The sequence below is a fragment of the Ips typographus genome, linkage group LG13 (assembly GCF_016097725.1).
Source record: "Ips typographus isolate SLU linkage group LG13, UJ_Ityp_2.0, whole genome shotgun sequence".
Lineage (NCBI taxonomy): Eukaryota > Metazoa > Arthropoda > Insecta > Coleoptera > Curculionidae > Ips > Ips typographus.
The window spans coordinates 4,261,312-4,273,491 of record NC_138434.1 but is presented as its reverse complement, the minus strand read 5'-3'; the positions used below and the strand labels follow the sequence as shown (position 1 = coordinate 4,273,491).

General features: G+C 32.9%; 1 protein-coding gene across 1 annotated transcript; it reads right to left on the bottom strand.

The window, feature by feature from the left end:
• Positions 1–8,078: 8,078 nt before the first annotated feature.
• LOC145737253 (serine/threonine-protein kinase RIO3-like) lies at positions 8,079–9,373 on the bottom strand. The gene is made up of 4 exons (XM_081991869.1): positions 9,075–9,373; positions 8,724–8,954; positions 8,563–8,666; positions 8,079–8,409 (listed from the first exon to the last, which is right to left on the bottom strand). The coding sequence occupies exons 1-4, from the start codon at positions 9,184–9,186 to the stop codon at positions 8,377–8,379; spliced, it is 480 nt and encodes a 159-aa protein (XP_081847995.1). The 5' UTR covers positions 9,187–9,373; the 3' UTR covers positions 8,079–8,376.
• Positions 9,374–12,180: the final 2,807 nt, after the last annotated feature.

The following is a 12,180-nucleotide window of genomic DNA, read 5'->3' as shown; positions in this document are numbered from 1 at the left end:
CTGGAGTAAAGCTGAACATTCACAACTTGTAGTCCAAATTTGTCCTAAATAGTCTAAAATTTGTTATTTACTACTAGGAATAGTCTTATAATTAGTTTTTTAGATTGCAATCCATTGTCGATTGTCTAAAACTGGATTTAAAGCACTAATAACAGTCCGGAAATTAAAACAATAATTTTTGTGCATAAAACTCATTTCTTACTACTAAAAAGAGTCTAAAAGTTGACTTTTAAGGCTAGAAATGACTTTACTAAAACTTAAAAGGGTCTCATAGTCTATTTTCAGGAATTTAAATGGTGTAAAACTCAATTTTCTGGACTGAAACAAGTCTATAATTCAATTATCAAGTGCAAATGAAATTTTAGGACTAATTAATCTCTAAAAATTAGTTTTTAAGACTAATATCGTAGCATTTAGTGCCAAATTTTTGTTACTTTCATTATTGAAGGGTCTAAAACGACTTTTACTATTATTAGCTATTATAAGCACTAAATGCAGTCCGAATTTTTTAGAAGTCAATTTAATAGTAACGAAGATTCAAATGATATTGACTATGGACAGTGTACAAACTGACTTTCAAACCTTTCAGACAAGCTTTGTGAAGATAGTCTTAAAACTCGATTGTTCAGGCTGAAAACAGTTTTAAAGCAGTAAAAACCAGATTTTTAGGAATTATTCAAATTTCTAGCGCTGAGGTGTTTACAAGTCAATTTAATGGTGACAAAGCTTGAAATGACATTTTTAAGCCTATATGGAGAATGTAATAGTATATTAAGTATCAAGAACAGTAAGTAAGCTTTACTGATTGATGTCATTTGTCATCAATCAGACAAAGTTTTAATTTAATAATAATTGTAATAATAATAAGTGGTGAAGTCCCTACTGTTTTTAATTGAGTGGAGCGAAGTGTAACGGGTAAGGAACAAAAAAACTTTTTCAAAATTTTAAAAAAAGTGCCGACGTTTTAAAGTTTATTTTACTTCTTTTTCAATTCAATTTTTTATTCTTTGAAGAGGCTTAGTAGGTCAATAGTAGTAAACTATCTCCACGATTTGGGCTAGTGTACTTAATAAAAGGAAAACACCATAAATTTATGCAAATGATGGGCATGCCAAATTATTTTTATAATTTGTTTGGAAGGCTAGACGACAACTAGTCTTCCAAGCAAGGTTTAGGGCTTGTGTGAAAGATATTTTTGTCACCAAAAAAGTTTTGCAGGTAGGAAAAATAGTGACTTGACAATTATACTAATTATAGCATTTTTTTAAGATGTTTCCAAAATTTTTAATTGACGTACTAATTAAATTATATTGACTTTCGCACATTCTAGCAAGTGCCTTTTTTTATATCCTTTTTAGAAAATATCAATCTCTAGCTTAGTTTCTCTTTAATTTGGGTTAAAAATTGTCATAAAATGCATTAAATCTCTCATAAGATGTTTTGCTTTACCGACGCCCTTAAGGACCGTACCTCTTGTCTTGTCTTCCCTGTACCTCCGTAGGTCGAGACCCCTTCAATTTCCGTTATCTTAATTTACAACCGGAGCACGAACTCTCGGAGTTACCGATTTAATTGTGTCTGCACGAAAGTAAAAATTCCAGATGGTCTCTTTTATCGTCGGAGGTACCAATAAAACTAGGCGCCTCTACAAATTGTCGATTTGTTCCGAAGTACCAAAATAACAAGGCATCGCTACAAAGAGAACCAGTTTTTCTTTAAAAGGGCGCATAAAATCGTAATCCATACTAATCTGGACACCTGTTTGTGGTTAATGACTAGTTGTCAATGTCAGTCATTACAACATGTTCATTACAACTGCTTTGACAAAAATACAACTTGGATAACTTTATATGCTGATCATTTTGGTTTTTGGGAGTTGAAAATATAGTAGAAGTCAAATTTTACAGTTTAGCTGACGCAGGTAAAATTTGGTGTAGAAAGTCAAACAGTGTGATCAAATTGCGAATATTAACTTTATATCAAGAATTAAGTACAGAAGAAGTATTCATTAAAATAAATTGTTCAAAGTGACCTCCGTTTAAAACCAAATAGTATCCCAAACGATCATAATATGCCCTTTTGACGTTATAAATAAATATGTCACTATACCTGCTACCTGCCCTGCCAGTATCAAAAACAACAAGCACCTACCATGCATACAGGGAGTATGGAAAGATAAAATCTTTTCGAAAAAAAATGATTTTTTGTTAGTTTGTAAACACCTTTTAGACCGAATTGGTAAACTTACTTAAGCTTCAGGGTACTAAACACACACCCGTCAAGTTTTACACTTGTAGTCCCAAAACAACATGGTCTAACATGGGCTTAAAAATTTAACACGTAAAAACCTATGTTGCGCGTTAAAAAAAACGCACTGTATATACAGGGTAATTCAAATTCGACCCTCACCATTGGGATCTCGGAAACTATAGGAGATACGAGAAAGTTTAAATTGGGGCAAAGTTGCGCAATGTAAAGCTTAACCAAATGCAGTTTTAAAAATTTCGATTTTCCGAGTACTTCCGAAGATATCCGAAAAAAACTGAAAATTTGATTTTTTGTTTTTATTTATTTCTAATCTTATTTGAAGAGATATTCCAAAACTAAAAGCACCTTTTCATTGCCACTTTTTCTCAGCTATTCGATGATGGATTCAAATTTGCCACACGACGTTTCGTTTTTTGGCAGCCATCATCAACTTTCTTTTTTCTTATGGGCGCCATATTGGATTTTTAGCCCACCAAATAGTACGTTTTATTCTGATTTTAGTGATGTATAATAACTTATGATTTGCTTCATAAATAACAAAATAATTCAATAAAAACTATTTTTACTTTAGTTATTGGCTTTGAGTTAATGGGCCGTTTCATAAAATGTCATTATTTGACAGTACTTGTCAAACACGATAATTCGGACGATCATTAGAGCTTTTAGAGATTTTACCTTAGTTAACTTTGAGTTAATGAGACGTTTTATGAAGATTACTTGGTAGTACTTGTCACACGCAATTGGCCTGAACATACTTAGTCACAAAGGTGTACACGTGACTTAAACCGGTTTATTCACTCGAAGAGCTTAGGCCACTCGCTACGCTTGTGGACCTAGTTGTTCTTTTCGTGAATAAAGAATGGTATAAGTCACTTGCTGCAAAGTAACTATTAAATCACTCTGAATGACATTCGCCTATTTACAGATGTAAACAAACAAACATCAATGTTACATCTACGGGGCGCTGTGCAAATTTAATAGAACTTTAATTTTAGTTTTTTTTTTAATATAAGAAGTCGAAATTTAATAAAATACTGTATAAGACACGTGACTTAAACCGGTTTATTCACTCGAATAAATATGAATGAATAAGAAATGGTTTGTCACTTCCAAAATAAATAACTATAAACTTGCACTTAACATTATAAAAAATTGAAATTTGGCAAAAAATGAAGTTCCTAAAATGATGGAAACATAAATAAGCCTTTTAAGTTAGAGATAATGCTAACAAATCTCTTTTTCTGATTAACCTAAATAGTTCAGCAATGCTTGTATAATAATAACATTTTCTGCGGGGGTTTCTTTTCTAGATACATTTTTAACTATGATTGACGCTCTAATGATCGTCCGAATTATCGTGTTTGACAAGTACTGTCAAACAATGACATTTTTTAAAACGGCCCATTAACTCAAAGCCAATAACTAAAGTAAAAATAGTTTTTATTAAATTATTTTGTTATTTATGAAGCAAATCATAAGTTATTATACATCACTAAAATCAGAATAAAACGTACTATTTGGTGGGCTAAAAATCCAATATGGCGCCCATAAGAAAAAAGAAAGTTGATGATGACTGACAGAAAACGAAACGTCGTGTGGCAAATTTGAATCCATCATCGAATAGCTAGGAAAAAGTGGCAATGAAAAGATGCTTTTAGTTTTGGGATATCTCTTCAAATAAGGTTAGAAATAAATAAAAACAAAAAATCAAATTTTCAGTTTTTTTCGGATATCTTCGGAAGTACTCGGAAAATCAAAATTTTTAAAACAGCATTTGGTTGAGCTTTATATTGCGCAACTTTGCCCCAATTTAAACTTTCTCGTATCTCTTATGGTTTCTGAGGTCCCAATGGTGAGGGTCGAATTTGAATTACCCTGTATAAACAATCTTTATTTTACAACAAAAAAAAACGGCTATCGACCATTACGGTCTTTCTGCCTATGTATACATGTTTTTTAATATGTACAGGTAATCTTATTTCTATCTTCTAGTTCTAATTAAAATGTTCTAACAGGGTGAGAGCGGGGAAAAGATAACGGGATTGTCTAGTCTGTCTAGTTATGCATAGTGGATTTACAATTGTCAAGTTGTTTGGGTTATTTTTCCACTTGGTTTGTAGTTGTATGAGTCTGTCAGTTATTTTAGTCATGTTCGTACGTTCGTAAAGAAGTTGGTTGGATGGGTTGTGTAGTGGGTTTGCAGGATGTCGTATTTTTGTTATTAGTCTTAGAGCAATCTGTTCAGTAATTTGTGTATATTTTTTAGTCTTGTCCGTAGCGTTTGCTCTAAGTAAGTGTCCGTAGTCCAGGACCGGTCTACAGATGGATTTGTATATTTGAGTTGCCGTTTTTGTACTAATGCCTTTGTTTTTGTATGTTAGTGACCTAAAGTGTTTTGTTCTTTTAATGATTTCAGTCCGAACATTTTTAAGGTGTTTCGTGAATTTTAGTTTTTGGACCAACATTTCTAAGAAAATGTCGGTCAGTAAAACCAAAATAACCGCTTTTATGAAAAACAAAGAAGTTGGTAATGTTGGTATGCCAAATTACTATTTTCGCTTTGTTGTGCATAGTGATGAGCGATACCGTGATATTTAAATCACAACGTTAATTGTTACCGTTATATTTTGATATCAGTGATTTAATAGTGTGACGTGATCACGACATTCAGGCATTCACGATTTCGGCTACAAGAAATAAAGATCATCTTCCAGCCATAGCTCGAGTACGTGCTGTTAATAAGGCGCGATGTCGCTTGCGGCTCGTGTTAAGTCTTACGATGGTATTCGATAATCGACTTTATAGCAAAAACCGCGTTTTAGTAAGTCGCAACTTTGAGATGGGAACTTGGAAAAATCAGAAAACTGTAATCGTAATCACGTTATTCACGTCACGCTTTTGCGATACTTTTGGTAGCAGTCGTGATCAGTGATTTCTAAATATCAGTGATTAAATCACAGTTCGTTATATTTCGCTCATCACTAGTTGTGCACAGCACAATAACACAGCACAAAATCAATGAACAGTAATAATATATTATGTTATTAGGAGTAGAAGAGATCTTTAAGTGAGTGCAAGCACACCTATTCACTGAATGAATGATGATTAAACTGAAACTCTCATGATCATGTGATTTTCAAGGCACTTGATCATCAGTCACTTCTGAACACACTAATTTTTCAAAGCATTTGTAGGTTAAAACTTGTGATCTAATTCCAGACATGCGTGTTTTTTCACCTGCATGACGTCATGACTCAAAGGGTAAAAATTTGACTATCCCACTTATCATTATTATAATTATTATTAAATTAAAACTTTGTCATCGATCAGTAAAGCTTACTTACTGTTCTTGATACTTAATATACTATTACATTCTCCATAGGCTTAAAAATGTAATTTCAAGCTTTGTCACCATTAAATTGACTTGTAAACACCTCAGCGCTAAAAAATCATTTCTTAAAAACTGGACTGTTTTAATGCTTTAAAACTGTACAATCGAGTTTAAAGACTATATTCACAAAGTTTACCTAAAAGGCCTGAAAGTCAGTTTGTACACTGTCCATAGTGTTGAAAATGTCATTTCAAGCCTCTTCACTATTAAAATGACTTCTACGGACTGCATTTAGTGGTTTTAGATCGAGTTTAAGACTATTAATAATAGTAAAAGTCAAGTTTCAGACTCTTCCATAATGAAATTAAAAAAAAATTGCCACTAAATGCTCCGATATTAATCTTAAAAAGTAAAAAATATCAAAAAAGTGTAATAAGAGGAGTTGTAGCGAATTAAATTCTCTACAAGACTGCATCAGGGCACTTTTGCCCTACATGGTTATTTGTATACCTAGGCCGTGAAATGGTATTTTTTCGGCCAAAAGAAAGTTTGGCGTCCGAGGCCGTCTTACGGCCGAGGACAACAATATTGAGGACGAAAAAATTATTACACGGCCGAGGTGTACACAACATTTTTTGTTCAAACGATATTCATTTAGAAATTCTTATTTTTTGACAAATAAAATGAGAAGGGGCAGAAAGGCCACGCGGCCGATAGCCCTTTTTACTGTACCTTGTACTGTAAAATAAATATTAAATATATATATATAAAATGAGAAGAGTCTAGCAATTACGGTGACGTTTATTGTTATGTTTACTGGTTATGCATTGTTGATGTGACGTTAAATAATAAACTGACTCTTGTCAGAAATATTTTCTATTTTTCATATACGCGAAAATGCTGTACTGATATGGATGGGTGTACTGCTGTAATTGGTGCACACTGTGGTCACATAGAGAAATCGTTACCAGCAACCATAAGCGTACACGGTGACACAGTGATTGTTAATTTACTTTTTACCTGTATTTTTTTTTCGGCTGTTGCTATTGACTCCGGCCGTAAAAGTGCATTTCACGGCCGCTAAACAGTACGTAAAGTAAGTACTTCAGGTCCGTTTGAACAAAAATGTAATTTGGGCTGTTGTTTAATTGAATTCGAGACTTGTTTCAGTCCAGAAAATTGTGGTTTAAACCAATTATAGTCCTGAAAATAGACTTTTGGACTCTAGTTTTAGTAAAGTCATTTCTAGCCATAAAAATCCAATTTTAGACTGTTTTTAGTTGTAAAAAATGAGTTCTATGCACAAAAATCATTGTCGTGATTTCCGGACTGTTATTAATGCTTGAAATCCAGTTTTAGACAATCGACAATGGATTGCAGTCTAAAAAAAATAAATATAAGACTATTCCAAGTAGTAAATAACAAATTTTAGACTATTTAGGACAAATTTGGACTCACAAGTTTTGAATGTTCAGCTTTACTCTAACCATAGTCTGGGTCAAAAATTAACTTGTAAGCCTCCCAGATAAAAAAAAAATTAAAACAAAACATTTTTAAAAGTAAAAGATACAGTAACCTAGGTAGCCAGTTGTGAATAGTTATACAGGGTAAATTTATTATCATGCAAGCTAAAATTTGCTGTTTTATTTCTTGCGATTTTATTTCAGGACACCCCTGTCCCCTATAATCAAGTTCCATTGAAATTTCTGCAATTTATTCTTTGTGCTAACCGTGCCAAGTATGGAGCAAAAGGATGTTCAATTACAAAAAGTGGTGAATTTTGCTGCAACTAAAAGTACTAGTGGACCAAGCTTCAACTTGCTGGAGTTACTCTGCATAATTGTGTTTATATAGTATTATATTATGTGGAATTTAGATTTTTATTAAGAGAAAACACGACACGTGTGAAACGTCGTGTAATATACAGAGTGTCCTTGAGGACCTGTAAAAAATACCGCTCTCCAAATTTCAGCGTGTTTTGCCATAATTCTGGGACCGTTGAAGCAATCTTGATAAAATTTGGTACAAGTACTTTCGAAATAGATACTCATTACTTGACGAAAGTAACTTTTGCCTAAACTGTCCAGTGACGTGTAGTTACAAGTCTCTTGTTTTTTGTACTTTAAAAGGCTGTATTTGTCTTGAGATGGGTTGGAACTTGAACAAGGAAATTAAAAAATTGTAATTTTTGTATAATATTCAGTGATCGCAGAAAATAGAGCGGATAAATAAAGACCATCTTCTTGTATCGACGCCGCTAAACATTTTTGACAAACGTCATTTACAGAGTATTCATTTCGTAAGTACAATTTCAATTCCAAATTGTTCCAACGGCCTCACAGTTTAGCAAACAAAGCGGTTTTTTGAACAAATTTGGAGGACTGTACCTTTTTTTAGAAAGCGCTTTTCAGGAAAATAACATAATGTCATGTCAACTTATTTTTTGATAAACTGAACATTAAAAATAAATAAAATAACATGAGCAAAACAGTGTTTTTTATTGTTTATTATATGAGCAGAATTACTATTTTATTGAACTAAATTTAAATCTATGCATAAACATAATTCAATTATTTTGACAGTTACATACACTTATAGCAATTGCAAAATTATACATAAAAATCCCATGTTAGGAGAGCTATTGCCAATAATGTAAATCCGTGCTCTTGACAATGATGGAGATGAACTTTGTAAATGACATTGTGTCAGTGTACCAAAACGCTTGCGACGTTATTCCACATGACCATCGATACGGTTGATAACGTCAGGAAAACTGATTAAAATCTCAGTTTGGAACTTTTGGCAAATTTCTGCAAAGTTATAATTATAAAATTAAAAGGTTGCGTTACCAAATAATTTATAAAAAAATCTCTGCATTTTGCAAAATTAACATTGTAACCCATTAAGTAAAACTTTTTCCAGTCCCAAAAGTCCCAAAGTCAAAAACAAAAAAAAAAACTTACCTTGTAACCACATACTGGAAAACTGGTTTTATCTCTAAGAAAACTGTCAAAATGATTCCACTCTTTTCTGTCTATAGTGTTTTCCTCCTCATCACTTTCAAAATCTACAAGACAACATCATGAAAACAGTTTGGAAACACAAATTGACTCTCTTAACTTACCAAAATTTTCAGGAGTTCTTTTAAACTTCTTGAAAGATATCGACACTTTACAGTCACCATTATACTTTTGTTGTGTTCTCATCAGCATCTTGTCATACTCTTTATCAAATTGCAGCTGCAGCATTGTGGCTACTAGTGCATCACTGTTCATGGTATCATTTGATATCGCCCTCAGCACCTCATCAGGGATATCCTCAGATATTAAGGTAGCATTGGAAGAAGTGTGAGCATCTGTGGTGATAATAGCAATAATGAAATGTTGTGCAACTCATTGACCGTTGTAAAAATGGTTGTAATTCGGAGCTGAATTGCTCTTTACTCAGTTTTTATGTATAATGTGAATGAACTTACCAGTTATAGGAATTTTCTGGTCCAACTTTCGATTTTCTCTTGCCTCTTCGGACATGATTTCTTTCAGATTTACAGCCTCTGGTTTTTTAACGTTGGCCCAACCACAAGCCATTTTAGACTTATGTGGATATAAAATGCCTTTTTAGAAAAATCACAAGTACTTTAAACAGAGCTTAAAATTTCACTTCTGGTCGTTTCGACAGCTTCAACGGAAATGAAAGAAATTAGATGGATGTGGATGGGTCTAAAACCTAAGTGGGCGTGGCCTACTGTGCATTGGGTAGGGGTAGGGTATCAAAGCCATTGGGTACAATTTAGCGTCCGAATACGACGTTGCCAACGTTACGTTAATAAATATTGACCTAAATAAGCCTCTTAAAAATGCTATTGACGTATTCACATGCAGGAACCTGAGTCAAAGATCAATTTGGCAGCCTAACCTAAAGTTTACTAATAGGGTACGTCAATTATGATCAATAGTTAGACATGGGGTTTAATTTTTTCATAGCAATATGCATTTTATATAATACATTTCTAAAATGCATATTGCTATGAATTATTGCTAAAAAATTAAACCTGTAGAGATAAGATAAACGTCTTGGCAGTCGTCGTTTTTCCTGTATACCTTTTGCACACAAATCTTATAAGTAGGATATAATTGAAAAAGTAGCAACCCCGCAAACTCAAAGAAAATTGAAGTATACTCTGTTCAGTGACTCCTAATTGCGTCACATCCCTTATCTCATTTCATTAGACAAAGTTCAAATAAAAATGTGTGTTTTATAACATCCTATTATGCTATTATTCTTTTTCTTTTTTCGCTCGTGATGAGTGGATGTGTTTCTGGTACTCTGCCCGATACGTGAATTGAGATATTTATTTGTGTTTATAAACTGTGAGTGAGTGAATTTGGGCGAAATGGAAGAAAATAGTGGCGGCCCCCAAATGAGCTACTGTACCAGCGCACAAACTTAACTAGAATAACAGAAATACTACTACAAATCCAATCCAAATGGAAAAACAACCACCAGAACTGGACCATACTAAATCCTCTTTGCCTCACAAGACAAACAAGACAATCTCGTTTTTTTTTTCCATCGCCGACTCTACTAGAACACTTACAAGCATAACACAACTAAGACAATATTAAATGTAATTTTAGGTTAGGTTGGGTTAGGTTAGATAAACTTTTGTAATACTAGCATTTTAGATTATTATTATATATTATACCAACTTAAAGTAAGCCTCAAATAACTAGAGTCCGGATTTCTAGAAATTTAGCTTTTTGTAAATAATAAAAGCAACCAACTTTTGACATCTAATGTGAACGATTTATACAAAAACACGTCATTTGACAGATTTTGTTCATGCTTTTTTTGCTTTTTTCTTCTTTTTGTGCTTATTTTCGTTTTTTGTGCTTATTTACTGCTATTTTTGTATGGTTTAACTAGTTTTTAACAAGTTTTCAAGTTTTTAAAAATAAACTAATAACTGCTTTGACAGAAAAACGCAGCAGTTTTGACGTAATCTTATTGGTTCTGTAACGTCGCACAGTAGGCCATTGGGCCAAGTGGTAATATTGACTTTTGCTGTATTGAAACGACAAAAACATGCTGCAAAATGTATAAGTATCAATTTACAAATTTAAACTGACCAAAAAATTTCCAAATGCTCCTAAAGTAGTCTAAAAAAATGTAAAAATATTCCAAAACTCTATAGAAGCTCTAAAATGCCTTACAAAAGCTTACAAAACAGACTAGAAGCTTTCAAAAGCTTTTAGAACACTAACAAATGCTTTTCAATTTATCTAAAAGCTCTCAAAATATTTCAAGACAGTCTAAAAGCTTCCGTATACTTCTAGAGCAGTAGCAGCTTCAAACGTCTACAAGGTTTCAAATGCCTTAGAACCTTCAAGGATCTTGAAACTGTCCAAACACCTTACAAATGCTCCTAAATTAGTCTAAAAAGGTTTTAAAACACTGGAGAAACTCCAAAATGCTTCTCAAGCAGTCTAAAGCATTCCAAATAGTCTTCAACTAGTCTAGAAGCTCTCAAAAAGTTTCAAGGCAATCTAAAAGCTTCCGCATGCTTCAAGAGCAATTTAAAAGCTTCCAAAAGTTCAAAGTAAAATGTCTTAAAAGCAGTCCAGAAACTTCAATGCTCCGAAAGTAGTCTAAAAAGATTTCAAAACATTACAGAAACTCCAGAGCATTCGGAAGTCTTTTAAAACAGTCGAGAAGCTTCCCAAAAATCCTAGAACCGTGTAAGAGTTTCCAAATGCCTCTAAAGCCTTCCAGAACCTTCAATATGCTCTTTACAGTTCAAAACAGTTAAAAAACCTTCCAAATTATAATCTTCCGTATGCTTCTAAAGCAGTTTGAAAACTTTTAGAAGTTGAACTCAAAAATAGTAAAAAAAATTTTATCTCTGAAAGAGTTTTGTGCTTTTTTAAAGCTTTTTTACAGATTTTTATGCATTTTTGGAGGAAAATGATTTTGCTTTTTAAGCGCTTTTTTTCACAATTTTAGTGCTTTTTAATCCGGACTCTACAAATAACAAACAAGGGCAGAAAGACCATTCCGGTCGATAGCCCATTTCGTAATGAAATAAAGATGGTTTATATACAGGGTGTCCCACGACGAAAGACATCGATTGATATTGGAAAAAGTATTAATAGGAGAGTTTTGAAAATTAGACAAGATACTGATGTGGGCATGCCCAATCTAACTAAAATATTTTCAAGATGGTTGCACTTCCGTTTATACCGGAAGTCGATCACAACTTTCTTATTTTAAATAGAGCACCCTATATATTATTACATATTTGGATTCCTCACAAAATTCTGACCAACTTTTGTGTACAATGCCCTATGCTTATCTCTAGCCGTTTTCGAAATATTTGATGTTTTTCCAAAAAAGTGACATTGTAAGTGTAGTTGCAACGCTCAACATCTTTTTGTACTCTGTCAAAAGCGTATTTAATTTTGCAATTAAACTTTGGGTTATTGTAAATAAAAGATCGTTTTATAAAACTGAGGGTGCGTAATGAGTTATTTGTATACAGGGTCGTCAAAAAAAAATCATAAACTTGCCACTAATAAAAATGA